Here is a 15,630-nt window from a genome sequence, read left to right as displayed (position 1 = left end):
TAGGCCACAGTTGTCACATAAAATTCATTTATTTATCATGTGTGTCTACCCTAGAATAGCATGCTGTGGCCATAATCTCTGAAACTCAAGCGCAGCTAAAAGTTCATCAGACACTCCCTAAAACAACAATAATAAAAAGTACTCTCCAACTATACTCTACTGTCTCATATGGACTCCTTTTGATTTTTTTTGTTTACTTTGGACTGCAGGAATACAGTATACAGAAGCCTCCAGAATTATTGGCACCTCTGCTAAAATTAACTTAAAACAGGTACTGTATATCACTTTTGGTGATTTATTGTAATCTCACAATGGAAACAATGAGGAAAAATCAAACCTTGAAGAGAATAATTTATTCTGAGAAAAAGGAAAATCTCATTAAGGAATAAATATTTTTTTTAACAGAAACACTTGGCACCCCTGCTTCTAATACCGTCTTAAGCCTCCCTTTGCCTATAAAACAGCTCCTAATATTTAAAAATAGTAAATATTTTTCAACTAATCTAATTTGGATCAGACTCAGTTATTGTACATCTAGTGTTTTGGCTAAATAAATATATTGATTTGGGTAATTTACAGTTAGAATAATGTAAATCAAAATGTACTTTCATTCTGTCATCAACTGGAAAAAGACTTAACTAACCTATAAGTATATATATCCTAACCTATAGTCTAACCTTTAAGTCTAACAGAAGGGAACCCTCCCACACATATGGGACACACATAAAGCACTTGACACAGAATATTTTAAATAGCAAGTAAACTTTTATTTGCTACAATATTTAAGAAAAAAGTAAAACATTAATTACAACTAAAACAAACAAAATATATCCAAGGGCAATAAAAATATACCAGAGTGGAAGAACCCAGAGCAACTTTCAGCAGCTGAGAGAGGATGGCACTTAGCAAACACAAAAATAACAGCATGTCTACCACCTGCACTTAAAGTGACACAAAGGCTTGGTCCTTCTGAGCAAATGGGTTCGAATAGAAAACACAGCCATAACAAAACAACTCACGGTGCTACTTATAAGTAAGTATAAGTAAGAAAAACAAAGAGTTTTACCTTCAGATTTAAAAAACATCAATGCTTCCACTGTAACGGAACAACTAAAGAATATAAAATGTGTTGCGTTATTTTATTTTTTTAACAAACAAAATATCCTTGGACCATATCAAAGTTGAAAGAAAGACCCCAACACAAGCTCAGGAGCAAGAAACTAATAAGAACTACTTAAACGACTGAACAATGACTGAACAAACTGGTGTTTGAGGCAAAAAAATCATACTATAGCAAAAAGGATATGTTGAACTGATTATGTTACAGCATTTTAACAAACTGGAATAATTCAAAGTAGCAGAGACCCCTCCCCCCCATGTGATAGAGACCCAAGTCTCTATGCTAACAACTTTCATTTCCTTTTAGATAAATTATAGGAAGTCTAAAACCAGAGGAGATCTGTACAAAGGCTATTTACAATTTACTCTTTATAACTCAGGAGTTAGCACAACCACTGAAGAAAATAAACAATGACACGAATCCCTGGGATTTTGGTAAACTTCATGCCTCACAAAAATCCACTGGCTAGGCTGGGCTGTGTACAATCCAGAGGAGGAACATCAAAAGACTGTGAGTCCTGCTTGCGGACAGTGTGAATGTATAAGGTAGGTTTTCTGCATGGATCCATTAGGCCCTGGTCCATTAGTGGTGGAAAGCATCTGAGGTGAACTATAGACAGTTTTGTAACTAAGGGGGAACATGGCTTTACATTGTTTTATAGGAGTCAAACTAGGATGCATGTCCTTTGATAACATTTTGGTCAGAAAGCAAAGTATTTCAGGATCTTCCTTTAAGGTCTGAAAATTTTTAATTTAAGGTCAGGGTCGAATTGAAAGAAGGAGAAATGACTACCAACAGACTACGAAAAAAAAACACCTGATTGTTAGAAGCGTGAGTGCACTAGTTACAGTCCACTCTTCAACATGTTGTCTTTCTCAAGTCTCACGTTATTTGGGGAAAAAAATATATAGAACAGTGATTGCCAAAAGGGAAAATATCAATTCACAACCCCAACTTCAAATGGACTGTTTGTGCTCAGATTTACAGAAAAGCATTTCATTGAAAGCACGTTAGGCTATTACACAGCTGATCTAATGATCTGATATGTCAAATTCAAGAAGATGTCTAACTTGACTCCTTCACAAGCGAGGCAAATTAAAAACACGTCACAGAAGACAGAACTTCCTTCATGGTTTCATTTTTAAATACTGTTTGCAGGAGATTTTGGCATACAGACTAGAAGATACACTTTTCACATGCAGAGGCACTGGGTGGGTTATTTTCTCCGAGCATGCTCAGTTTTTGATTGGAGACTCATATTTATCATATGGCAAATAACTACAACCTATCAAGTCACATTCAAATCTTCCACCTCCTATTCTGCCTCTATAGACTCATATATACTCCCTATACGTACATATGTTGGAGAACATTCCATGCGGCTTTAAGGCCCCCCCTCCCCTTCTGAAATGATGGCAAATCTTCAATGACAAAGAGCAGCTTATCAAAGTACTTCAACAAGTGCAACCCAGGAGAGGATCTCTTCACAAATCAAATCAAAACCCTGGCCCCTCCTCCCCTGTGTCTAACAGAAGAGTTGGCACGACAACAGTGTTATTGTTGTTGGTTTTTTTTTACGTCATGTAAAATGCTGTGCACCAGGACTGGTTAAGCCAATCCTATCCAGCATTCAGAGTATAATGAATAGACCAAGCGCATAAGGCATGTTTCAAAGTGACCTCTACAAATTTAAAGGTCGGCCAGTTGGTTTACTGCCCTGTCCACTCCATGTGTAAAAGACATCAATTGAAAATCCACTGCACTCTGGCCGTCCAGTCATATATATATATATATGTGTGTGTGTATATCCATAGATCTTGGATCAGTCACTTGGCTGAGCGATATTAAATGCATGTGAGGGTAGATCTCACAGACTTCAAATGGCTTCTGTTAAGATTTCGGAGCCATGATGGCAAAAGCATGGCAATCCAGGAATGCCACATTAAATGCTATTCAGCCACCCCCTGGCACTTCATGTCTTTCTGAGACATGTGAACTGTACACTACTGTACATTGACTCTCCATACGTTGGCAAAAATGCTGAGTTATATTTCTTCAATAAAACCATTCGTCAGATTCCTTTTCTGATTCAATTGTTCTCTCCCACCGTGGCTGTAGATTTATTGGTGTGTAAACTTGGTTGGATTATCAAGAGCTTTGTTACCGTAGAGAAAGCTGTACATATGTAGATATTTAGCAAAAGCAGTGATTGGGGAGAAGTCCATCTCCTGCCCTGTGTTATCAAAAAAGGGTGGGGCCTGAGAACGTTAGCTCTGCCTTTCTCATGCTCTCTTCTCTGATTGGTCAAGATCCTGTTTTTTTTTTACTTCTGCGAGACACTGAGAACACATGAAAAGTTTGGTTCCGAAACGCTATATCCACCATTTCAATGAATTTTCATAAATAATTTTTTTACACTGTTCAATCAAAACAACAAAACAGCTATTTGATTGATATTACCTGAAATACACAATTAAATAACATGTTTTTAAAAATGGAGATTTGCGTTTTTGGAACCAAACTCTTCACATACAATGTACGTGTAGATCTACAGGATAAGAACGACTTCGATAGGCGGATCCCAACGCCGCTCGAGACGCACCGGTCGGAGCTAAATCGCTTCGCTTCCGTTTCAGTTGTGGCATAGCAACGCACACTGCGATGACATTTCAAAGCAATCAGCCGTGTTGCTAAGAATATCTCCGTCTGCGCTGCCGAGGCAGCGTGCCTCAGGCCACGGGTTGGATGGCTACGCAATGGAAGCTTGTCTACATACAAACTCCTGGGGAAAAGACAGGAGAAGGTGAATAACTGGTAACTGTGTCTGGCTTTGCAAAGTCTCGGGGTTAACAGAGAGGACAGGACACATTGTTTTATAACTGGTGCACAGAACAGACTGACAAACACACACACACACACACGTGATTAAATGAATGCATATTCTCTTTGTTAGGTCAAGGATGTGGTCTAGCTTGCCACTGGCTGGAATCCAAAGATGACCATGAGAACGAGCAAGGGACGGAGTGGGTCGTTCAGGGGAGGACTTTGCTATCCTCCAATGCCCACACTTTGGTGGTGCTTCCAGTGGCATCAGCAGTGGGATTTGGGAGTTCTGGCGGAGACGGACTCTAGAGCGTGAGCGGTGGGACTGGACGACAGCTGAGAGACTGCGCAGTGAGCAGGCGGGAGGCCAGAGGTGAAGTGTGTGTCTGAGTATTTGTGTGAGCGTGTGTGAGGGGGGGAAGGTGGATGCAGAAGCAGAAATGTGTGTGTGTGTGTGTGTGGTGGGGGTGGGGGGGCAGCAAAAGAGTGACATCACTCCATCTGAGTGGCCTCCGAGCTCCAGGGGGCGTGGTTGCAGATGGGGGCGGTGGCCGGGCCAGGGGTGGACGGAGAGGTGGAGGCGGGGTCCTGGGCGGACGCGGGCTGGGGCAGGGTGAGCGTCTCTGGGGCGGACTTCTTGCGGGGCCGGTCCTTGGGGATGGAGAGGAAGTCGGGGGCGTCGGTGCAGAGCGGGGTGGAGGGGGCGCTGGCGGGGCCGGTGGGGGCCAGGGAGGACAGGGCCGTCTCGCCGATGGAGATGGACGGCGGGAACACCCCGATCTTCTGGTTGGTTTCCGCCTGGATGGTGCGCTCAAACTCTCTCACCTCATCCATCGTCATGTCTGAAGGGAGAGAGGCGCAGGGTCAGAGCGAGGGATCATGGAGAGAGAAAATGATAGAGAGAGGGAGAGAGAGAGAGAGAAAATGATAGAGAGAGAGAGAGGGACAGAGAGAAAGAGAGAGAGGGACAGAGAGAGAGACAGAGAGAGAGAGAGACGGAGAGAGAGAGAGAGGAGTATATGGCACAGGAGGACACAAAGTAGTCCAGTACACAGTTTAGGCACCATCACACCATCACACTCTTGTTTACATATGTTTAGTCACAAAACTCGCTTCAGATTTGTTTTGCATGCGCAATGCTAATGAGGCAGGCTGAAATTGGCTAAAAGGCTAATCACTCCTAATGGCAAAGTGTGATGCGTAATATGCGGCACAATAAGCATCCATCCCTAACAGAGTTAAAGCAGGCCACTTCAGAGAGTGTTTCCATGGCTACGGTACGCTATGCATAGGCTGCTTGGCTCCGTGGCTGGGTGAGTGAGTGGCTGTCATGGATGTCGATGGCGACTGAGTGAGTGGGTGAATGTTGGGACAGTGAGTGGATGGCCAGTGTCATTAGGGCACGCTAGTCACAAAGTGACCGGGGCGCCAGGGGAGAGGAACATATGAACCACACACACACACACACACACACACACACACACACACACACTCTCTCTCTCTCTCTCACACGCACTCAAACACAAAGACGCTGACAAATAAACAAACAAACAAACAAACAAACAAACGTGAAAACAAACAAACACCACATACGCTGGCTTTGTCATGGATCTCTAGGCCATCGGGGGATGGCGGTGAATTGGTGGACTGTTGTTGCTGCTCAAGGCAAACTTTAATGTTGGTTTTCTCATGCATTTGTTTCTCGTAGTCCCGCACGTCGTCCAGAGTCATATCTGCAAAGAGGGAGGGGGGGTGGGGTGGAGCAAGATGTTGGGTATCTTCCGTTAGGGACATTCTGATTGGTCGAACTGGGAGGTGGGCGAGTGCAAGCGTGGAGGTGAGGGGGTGAAAGGCTACAGCTTGCACTAATAAGGGGGCAGGCGTGAAGGAGAGCCACATGGGGTTAGTGCTTCAGCATGAAGCAACACTAGGGAGAGAAGGAGAAGGAGGGAGGGAGGCTGATCTAGCTTTCCCAAGGCCACGGAGAGAGAGAGAGAGAGAGAGAGAGAGACTGGAGCCTGCTGTGAAAGCTAGTCGGGCCTTAAGCTCAGCAGATCCGAGTACAGTCAAGAGAACCCCCCCCCCCCCCCCCCCCCTTCCGCCCGCCAAAAAAAGGAACCCTCAAGGTAGGAAACACAGGAGCTGGATCAGATGAATCAAAACCAAAACATTCCCAAGAAAGAAGAAGAGGACGAGAAAAATAAAGGAGGTCTTCATGAACGCAAGAGAGGAGAGTCTCTAGAAGGCCACGTGCATCTGAGGTGAGGTGAGGTGAGGTGTGGTGCTCTGTCCAGGAGAGTGTAGAGGACAGAGAGAGAGAGAGAGAGAGAGAGAGAGAGAGAGAGAGAGAGAGGGGAGAGAGAGAGGGGGAGAGAGAGAGAGAGAGAGAGGGGGAGAGAGAGAGGGGGAGAGAGAGAGAGAGTCCCAGTGCACGGAGCACAAGCAGTGAGCTACTTACCCTACTCACCCGACACCACGCATACAGAAGGAGTTAGTGGACTTCACACTCAGACTATCAGGCACACACACACACACACACACACACACACACACACACACACACACACACACACACACACACACACACAATTCACATCCTCTCAGCACCATCACACATTGCCCCATTGCAGTCAGAACTCTCTATAACCTAGTCACAACCTATTCATAACCCATTCGGAATATGATGCACTATGTGTCTGCCCTCACTTGCAATAGCTTCATAGTGTAAGAGAGTGCAAGACAATACTATGACATGAAGAAGCTCTAAATATGACATGAAGAAGCTCTAAATATGCTTTAAAGGGAAGTTTGCTACATTTTGCATTTGAAATAGCACGACTGACTACTTGCATTCAGGGATACCATTCTGTTGCAAAAGTCCATTGAGCAGGTCGCCGTGACAACGTGAAACACATTTCTACTGGCAGACCCCACTGCTCATCTCTTGGAGCTGAGAGAGCTGCCGTGTGATTACATCTGGTCTCTCCCCGAGCTGGCCTCCTTGAAGAATTCCCTCGAAGGGCAGCCCGGCGCTCATCAGCTAATAGAGCTGCTGAGGCAGCATCCAAGTCTCTAATCTCGCCCGACCACATTGGGGGCCAGGTGTGGGTCACTGCAGGTCAAGGAGAAGGGGGGGGGGGGGCAGCCTGCACTAATCTGCATGGGCCATCGTGTGAAGCAAGGGACTACTGCTGGCCATGTGGAGGTATTGATCTGACCTCAAGGCAAACAGGGCTGGTATGCAAAGAGAGAGTGTGTGTGTGTGTGTGTGTGAGAGAGAGGCTGGAGCAGTGGATGGGGGAGATGGGTAATTATGACCTGGAGCTGGGAGCACAGGCATGGCCCTCGGGGCTCCACACTGCGATAGAGCAAATGGAGGAAGTTAATATCCTCAGTGTCCACACACACACACACACACACACACACACACACACACACACACACACACACACACACACACACACACACACACACACACACACACACACACACACACACACACACACACACACACACACACACACACACACACACACACACACACACACAGGGCAGTGTTAGTACAAGACACTTGGTGGAGAGAGGAGAGGTGTGGGTGGTGAATGGTGAGGATGGGTTTGGTTGCAGTGATCAAAAACACATGCAGGATGCAGGTGACATGACAGATCACTTATACACTCCATGACTCCATTAGTTATACACTCGTTTATACATTTCTACTCAAATGCAGTTCATGTTCATAACTTATTTAGCTGATAACTATTCTTTACTTGGCTTGTAACAAAATGATTTTCTCTTCTTAATCTATTGATGTATTTATTCACTTATTTCACTATTTTGTGTTTTTGGTCAAAGCTGTGTGGCAGGACATACCAATCCACTCATCCACCCAGGCGAAGGCTTGTCTGTGGCCCAGGAGGAGAACATCTCTGATCACCTGACACCACGGAGAAAACCACAGGAGAGCTTAGTTAGCATTTAGCACTTTGTAGCAAGTACGTACATATAGTGCTATATTTGGAATAGTTTAACATATACAGCGCAATAATGACTCTAGTGGAATGAGTGTGACGACTCAAACCCAAGTGCCAGGGACATACTGCATAAACTGAGTGAAGAGGACCTATGTGACATATGTGATGCCCGTGTGAGTGAAGAGGACCTATGTGACATATGTGATGCCCGTGGCCCGTGTGAGTGAAGAGGACCTATGTGACATATGTGATGCCCGTGGCCCGTGTGAGTGAAGAGGACCTATGTGACATATGTGATGCCCGTGGCCCGTGTGAGTGTGAGCGGCTGGTGAGAGGGTCCCACCTTGTGCACAAACTGCTCGACGCGCGTCTGCAGGCCCCACACCTCGAACTTGACGGTGACTAGTTTGTAGGAGCACATGATGGGCTCCTGCGTGTCCCGCCAGCCCTCGGGCAGCACGCCCCGCGACGTCTTCTCCGAGCGGAAGTAGCGCAGGTCCTGCCCCCCGGGAAAAAAACAAGAAAGATGAGACAGACTTACGGAAGACATGATGGACTACTCTGAGATGAGCTAGAGCAGTAACAGGACAAGATGAGCTAGAGGAGTAACAGGACAAGATGAGCTAGAGTAACAGGACAAGATGAGCTAGAGGAGTAACAGGACAAGATGAGCTAGAGAAGTAACAGGACAAGATGAGCTAGAGCAGTAACAGGACAAGATGAGCTAGAGGAGTAACAGGACAAGCTGAGAGGAGTAACAGGACAAGATGAGCTAGAGCAGTAACAGGACAAGATGAGCTGGAGGAGTAACAGGACAAGCTGAAGCAGAAGTGACAGAAGGGTTGACATAAGCACCGTGGCTAGCTACGTACACTATGTCTGAGAAGGCTAATGTCTCTATGACAACCCCACAAGTCAAACACTACTCTAAGAACATCCTCAATAACATTTCTACAACATTTAGGGTGCAAAATCGAAAATGATCTTTGGACAACTCTGCATGTTCTTCTCTTGTCTCTTGTCTAGCCAGTTGTGATACTGTTTTGGATAGTAATTCTCTTTTGTTTCGCCCCCCCTCATGTAGTTCTTACCTCAGACTCCTTGTAGTATCGCTCGGGGATCTCATCGTACGCGATGTCCACGAAACACACCTCCCTCTCCTGGTCCTGGTCCTTGCCCTCCGTGTCAAAGATCTGCACAAAAAAAGAGAAAAATGAAGTCCATGGTCAACAACTCTTAAATATGGGCGAAGTGGAGCAAAGCAAAGGGAAGAAAAAACGTACACAGGCATGAATCTAGCAATGGAAAGCCAAGGACTCACTTCTTCATAACACAAAGACAACTATGGCCTCCATTTCAGGAGATTTAATAATTCAAAGTAGGTTCCATCCACCAATAACACTGATCTAATCCTCTTCAGTGAGCTGAAGGAGACCGGCATAATGATGCAGTGACAATAATAAAAAAAAAACATCCCTGCAGGCCTTGGCTGATTTGCTTGAGCAGTGCGAGTTCACCTCCCTGCCACAAGATGGCACTATAGATTTAACTTTTGCACCGATATGCCCGTGATGACTTTCCCCCTCCCATCGGTTATACTCCAGTGGTCCCTGGCCATCAGTGAGCGGGAGCAGTATCTAACCCCCCCCCCCCCAACCCTCTGCAGCCTACTGCGCTGCGGATGCGGGGGCAGAGGGTTGAATAACCCGAGGTCTGCTCCATCACGGCCTGCCACTGCATTGGCACAAAAACACAGCCATGCAGCCGCCGCAGAGCGCAATGCAGCCCGGAGCGCTAGCGGCACATACGCTGACTGGAGAACGACTCCACCGACGACGCCACACACACACACACACACACACACACACACAGACACACAGACACACACACACTAGCCGATGATCGATGATCGATGATCACGCACTAGCTTTTACGCTGCACCAGGGGAGCTTTCCCCTTTCCACCGAGGCTCTTCGGGTAAACTAGGCACTCAGTGGTGGATGTGCTACATGATCTAATCACTCTGGCAAACTCAGCGGTGACACATTAGGCATCCAAACAGCACCAAACACAACCATTAGGCCCTGGAAGCACCACAGAACGTTTCCATTAGCCATCGCCCAGGCCCAATCACATTAGCTAGCAGCTAACACCTTTAACTATAGAATTCCAATTACGATTGGCTATGAGCTAATAGCCAGAGGCGCGTGGCGGCGGAAGGTGGCTCTGCACTGGGGTTGGACTGAGAGGCTGGAGGTGCTGGAGTGCTGCCAGCTGTTTGTCTCGGTGTGGAGCAGAGAGCCAAAGCCCACGGGGCCAGAGGGCTCCGCACCACACGGAAAAGGAACGAGGGGCAGAGTGCTTCAGACGGAGCGGAGCGGGGTTTCCCCCTCCCTCTCGCTTTCTCTCTGGATCACTTCATTTCGCTTCCCAACACTCTCTACCTCTTCATCACTCTCTCTGGCTCTCTCTCACTGGCTCTTGAGGTGAGATTACATGAATGGTCCTGGTGGGTCAGTGGGACCAATGGGCTCGGGCTCGGCCGGCTGTCTCCACGGCGAGGCCTGACCGCAGTAGGGATCGATGACCAGGAGGAGAGGAGAGGGGACAGATGAAAGAGAAGAGAACAGAGACCTGGCATCAGAGAAGACCGATGAAATGGCCTTCATTATTCTGGCTCGACCGCAGACAAGGAGAGAGAGAGGGGGGGGGGGGTGGATGGAGAGATTGTCTGTCTTACTCTCCCTTTGTCTGTGTGTGTGTGTGTCTGTCTGTCTGTCTCTATATTTCTCTGAGTAGTGTGTGAGAGGGTATGAGGGGCATACTGGGTTATTTGGGAGTGATGAGGTGAAAGAGAGAGAGAGAGAGAGAAAGAGAGAGAAAGAGAGAGAAAGCCTCCTTCAGGCCCAATCAGATCCCTCTCCTCATCTCACAACTCATCTCTCCTGGCTCTGCAGAGGTTGTGCACTGATGCTACGTCAGTATATTAGCCTCTCAGTGGGATTTTCAGACTTATAATAATAGAATGATATACTGGTATGTACTCCATGCATTAATCAATGTATTCAATCAAATGTTCTGTATTAACATGATTTACAGCTTGTTGAAGTTGGTATATATGTTATATGGTATATAACTAGAATATGGACTTGAACTTGTTTTAAATCTGATGAAAACATTCAGATAAGCGCGCAGCGCTTTCGGACAGTTCTTATTTAGCGAGTGACTCGTCTGACCGCTGCGGTCTGACCTGCACGGCCTCATTCAGACCCCTCACAGCTCATCTGCTGACCGCTGTGATCGGAGCATACGTAAGCCGCCACAGTGAAGGCAAGAAATAAACTTGGGGGGCACTGAGAATTGGGTGGAGAGGGCAAGAAGAGTGAGAGCGAAAAAAAGAGAGTGAGAGAGAGAGATGGAGAGAGAGAGATGGAGAGAGAGAGAGAGACAAAGACAAAGGGCAGTAGGAGGGCAGGCGCCGAGCCAGGAGGAGATAAAAGCAGCAAGAGGAGAGATAGAGAGAGAGAGAGAAAGGAAAGAGAACCTCTAAGCTCTCACAAATGCCAGAGGTCCACTGGGTCCCGGTTGAATTGACAGCTGAAGAGATGAGAAAGGAATGTGATTTGTGGTTCTGTTTAAGGCCGGCCGCCGTCTAGGCCTCCCTCTCCTTCTTCAACAGTCTCGGACACGGCTGAGATGAGACTGACCTCTGACCCCTGAGAGGACATTCCTCACTCTCTCCTGTCCACACAGGCACACGCTCATCCCTGACTTGACCTAAGCCCCAAATTCCAACCCATCTCGCTTGTCAGCAAACGCCCAAATTCCACTCCGTCCTCCCGATCAACAAACACAGAATTCCGTCCCATCTTCGCCGCGTCCACGACCGTCTGCCCCCATTCCCGACTGGACTCCACGGCGACCTCACCGCAGGAGCCACGGAGTCGTGCCGGCAGGGAGTGAGCGAGCTGGGGGGGGGGGGTCAGGGGTCGGCCAGGTGTTTACCTCACAGAGGTGCTATCTGCCGTAAAGAGCGCAGGGGAGGGGAGGAGGAGGAGGAGAGCGTTGACAAGTCAAATCAAGTCAAACGCGCTGAAATAACAGCAGGCAGAAACAGAAAGCTGCGCCTGCGTTTGGCGCCTCGGGGGCCATCACAATGGTCTTGTGTAACACCATCACTGGGGAGATTGGGTTTCACATTACGAGCAGGGAGCTTGGAAGATGTGTGTCTGCTAGTGTGTGTGCTTGTGTGTGTGTGTGTGTGTGTCCTTGGATTCACACCAACACACAGTATCAGACACACACACCCACACACAGTATCACACACACACACACACACACACACACACACACACACACACACACACACACACAAATGTGCGTCTCAATCATGGTGCTGGAGCCTCTTGTGCTTGTAGTCTCTCCCTAAAACTCCACTTCCACTTCAGTGTCTTATTGTTTTTCTCTAATAGTCTCTAAAGTAGGTCAGATCGACTCAGCCGCCTTTAAAGGACTTTTCTACCACATACAAAACGTCTGGACGAAGCATATGTGAGCTCTCATTTACACGGCACTCCTTACCAGGAGCAATTCCATAGCCGCAATCAGAGATCAAGATTACATAGGTGCTTGAGGAAGCCGCAAAGCAACAACTGTTTGTTAAAGAGGATGATTGGCGGGGGGCGAGGGGGGGTGGGGGGGACAAAAAGCTTATTCCAAAGCAATGCAGCGTTTTGGTCCCCACACAGTAAACAGAAGATAATTAAGCGACCAACTGCTTTTGTTTGTGCATGGTTAAAAAGCTGAAAAATGAGACCTAGAAAAAGACAGGGGGATGACAAAGTGAAAGAGAACAGGGAGAAAGTGATGGAAGAGAAGAAGTAAAGGATGAATTGACGTGAAGCTGATCCGTCTGTCTTGCTCGGGTTGCGGGGAAAGCAGCGCTATGAGCACAAGCTATGCAAGGACACAGAGGTGGTGAGTGTGCATATCTGAACGTAACCGCGAGCAACGGCAAACCAACATGCGTTAGCAGCCGCAGTGAGATGAAAAACCGAGGAGGAGGAGAGGGGGAAATGGCTCGTCTTTAATGTGAGTTCTACTGTAGCCGACAGCCCATCAAACACGCTGATAAATGTTATGTGGATATGAGGACTACATGATGAGCACACACACACACACACACACACACACACACACACACACACACACACACACACACACACACACACACACACACACACACACACACACACACACAGTGACCTCTAAAACCAGAGGCTATTATGTGGAATGTGGACTGTGTGAGGCCAGATTACCGCTGGGATAATTGATGCATAATAAAAGTGGACCAACACATGCTGTAATCAGTGTAATGGAAACGGGCTGTACTCACGTGGGCGTTGGAGCCTTTGTTGTCCTCGTACTTCGTCTCTATGTGGATGGAGAACTTTGGCAGAAACGAACACTGCAAACAAACGGACAAAAAGAATCGTGCTGTTAATGAAAGCTGCACCACGGAGGGAGGAAGATTGATATTGATGAAGGCATTATACTGGTACCCTGCAGATGAATACTGCCACTGTCGCGTGTACGTAGCTGCTCTTACAGGCATAATCACAGACCTACACACACACACACACACACACACACACATGTGCATACTCATACAGACACACACACACACACACACACACACACACACACATGTGCACACTCTTACACACACTTACAGACACACACACACACACACACACACACACACATGTGCACACTTTTACACACACTCTTACAGACACACACACACACACACACACAGGTGCACACTCTTACACACACACACACACACACGTGTAAACTCTCTCTTACACACACACACACACACACACACACACACACACACACACACACACACACACGTGTAAACTCTCTCTCTCTCACACACACACACACACACACACACACACGTGTAAACTCTCTCTCTCTTACACACACACGCACACACACACTCTCTCTCCCTCACACACAGCATTCAATTACAACAAGCTAATGAAATCTCTCTCTTTGATCTCGATTAGCGGGGCGCGCAGGCTGAAGGAACTTGCTACGACGTTATCTGCCTCAGTGGCAGCGGCAGAGCTAGCTACCCTGGGAGAAGAACAAGCCCCTGATGGGAGAAGGAGAGAGAGAGAGAGAGAGAGAGAGAGATAGAAAGAGAGAGAGAGAGAGATAGAAAGAGAGAGAGAGAGAGAGAGAGAGAGAGAGAGACAGGCTTTGGCAATAACCATAATGCTGCTTGAGTCCATTTATAACACAAAGGCGAGGGGACTCACCGCTGGCCCATCATATCAGATTAAATCAAATCAAACATGGGAGGCCATTAAGCCAGCAGTGAGGGGACACACTGTACATCTGAGAGAGGGAGAAGGGTGATGGAGAGAGAGGTAGAGAAGGGTGATGGAGAGAGAGGGAGAAGGGTGATGGAGAGAGAGGGAGAAGGGTGATGGAGAGAGAGGGAGAGAAGGGTGATGGAGAGAGAGGGAGAAGGGTGATGGAGAGAGAGGGAGAAGGGTGATGGAGAGAGAGAAAAGAGGACAGGAGACAGAGGAGGAGGGAAGAGAGGGGGGCAAGTTATGAAAGGATGTAAGAGAGAGAGAGCAGGGAACGGAAAAGTCAATGAGTGCACAGGATGAGAGAGCAGGGATTGAGAGAGGACTGGAGTGGACAGGAGAGAAGAGGAGCGGAGAGGAGAGGAGCGGAGGAGAGGAGAGGAGATGGGGAGGAGAGGAGGGGAGAGGAGGGGAGAGAGGAGAGAGGAGATGGGGAGGAGAGGAGGGGAGAGGAGAGGAGAGGAGGGGAGAGGAGGGGAGGAGAGGAGATGGGGAGGAGAGGAGGAGAGGAGATGGGGAGGAGAGGAGGGGAGGGGAGAGGAGGGGAGGAGAGGAGAGGAGATGGGGAGGAGAGGAGAGGAGAGAGGAGAGGAGAGGAGGAGAGGAGATGGGGAGGAGAGGAGGGGAGGGACAAACCAGAGGGGACGGGAGTGAGTGAGAAACAGGGAGCCCAGGAGGAGAGAAGAAGGGGAGGACACACGAGGATGGGAGAGGAGAAATAAAAAAAGAACAGAGGGGAGACAAGAGCTGGGAGGATGTAAGTATCGGGGGAGAACAGGAGGAGAAGACTGGGACCTATGAAGAGGCAACAGAGCAAACAGATGAGATGAGAGAAGAGAAGAAGAGAGAGAAGAGAGAGAGGAGAGGAGAGGAGGTGGGAGTAATGAGAGTGATGGAGTAGAGCAGGAAGAGAGGGAAGAGAAACTCAAGAGAGGAGGGGGGCCCAGAGGAGACAGAAGGAAGGAGCCAACCACACAGACGGGGACCGACAAGAACCATACGCGGAACAAAAGAACAAAAGGAACGGAAATGTGATGAATTATGGGATGGAGAGCGTACGAGGATGAAGAGCGACAGGGGAGCCGTGGGAGACGAGAGGCGAGTGTGGCAGTATGTGAGATACAGAACGGTTGGCACAGTTACGGGTGAATCAGAGTAATTAATCAGAATTAATTCTCCAACGGGCCCATCCACAGGCTTCCACAGCTTCTGCCACTAATCTCTAATGAGATGGATGAGAGGCATTCCTTTTTTTTCCCAGTCCGTGGCCTGATTTCACAAGATGGAGATGGAGGAACTGTCACACGCTCCACGCTCAACATTC

General features: G+C 47.8%; 1 protein-coding gene across 1 annotated transcript in view; it reads right to left on the bottom strand.

Annotated features, from left to right (window-relative positions):
* Positions 1-743: 743 nt before the first annotated feature.
* Positions 744-15,630, bottom strand: part of LOC143133020 (cytoplasmic phosphatidylinositol transfer protein 1-like) — an 81,390-nt gene continuing 66,503 nt past the window's right edge. Inside the window, exons 5-9 of the mRNA XM_076292832.1 lie at positions 13,313-13,384; positions 9,009-9,110; positions 8,261-8,416; positions 7,817-7,880; positions 744-4,785 (exon numbers count right to left, since the gene is read on the bottom strand). Coding sequence (XP_076148947.1) covers positions 4,436-4,785; positions 7,817-7,880; positions 8,261-8,416; positions 9,009-9,110; positions 13,313-13,384 — 744 coding nt within the window. The 3' untranslated portion in view covers positions 744-4,435. The remainder of the gene's footprint in view (positions 4,786-7,816; positions 7,881-8,260; positions 8,417-9,008; positions 9,111-13,312; positions 13,385-15,630) is intronic.

Source organism: Alosa pseudoharengus, unplaced genomic scaffold (genome assembly GCF_046254945.1).
Source record: "Alosa pseudoharengus isolate Yale_2024_CS ecotype anadromous, Long Island Sound unplaced genomic scaffold, YU_APseudo_1.1 YU_APseudo_1.1_scf_1, whole genome shotgun sequence".
Classification (NCBI taxonomy): Eukaryota; Metazoa; Chordata; class Actinopteri; order Clupeiformes; family Clupeidae; genus Alosa; species Alosa pseudoharengus.
The sequence above is the reverse complement of the archived record's forward strand: the minus strand, read 5'-3'. Positions and strand labels throughout refer to the sequence as shown.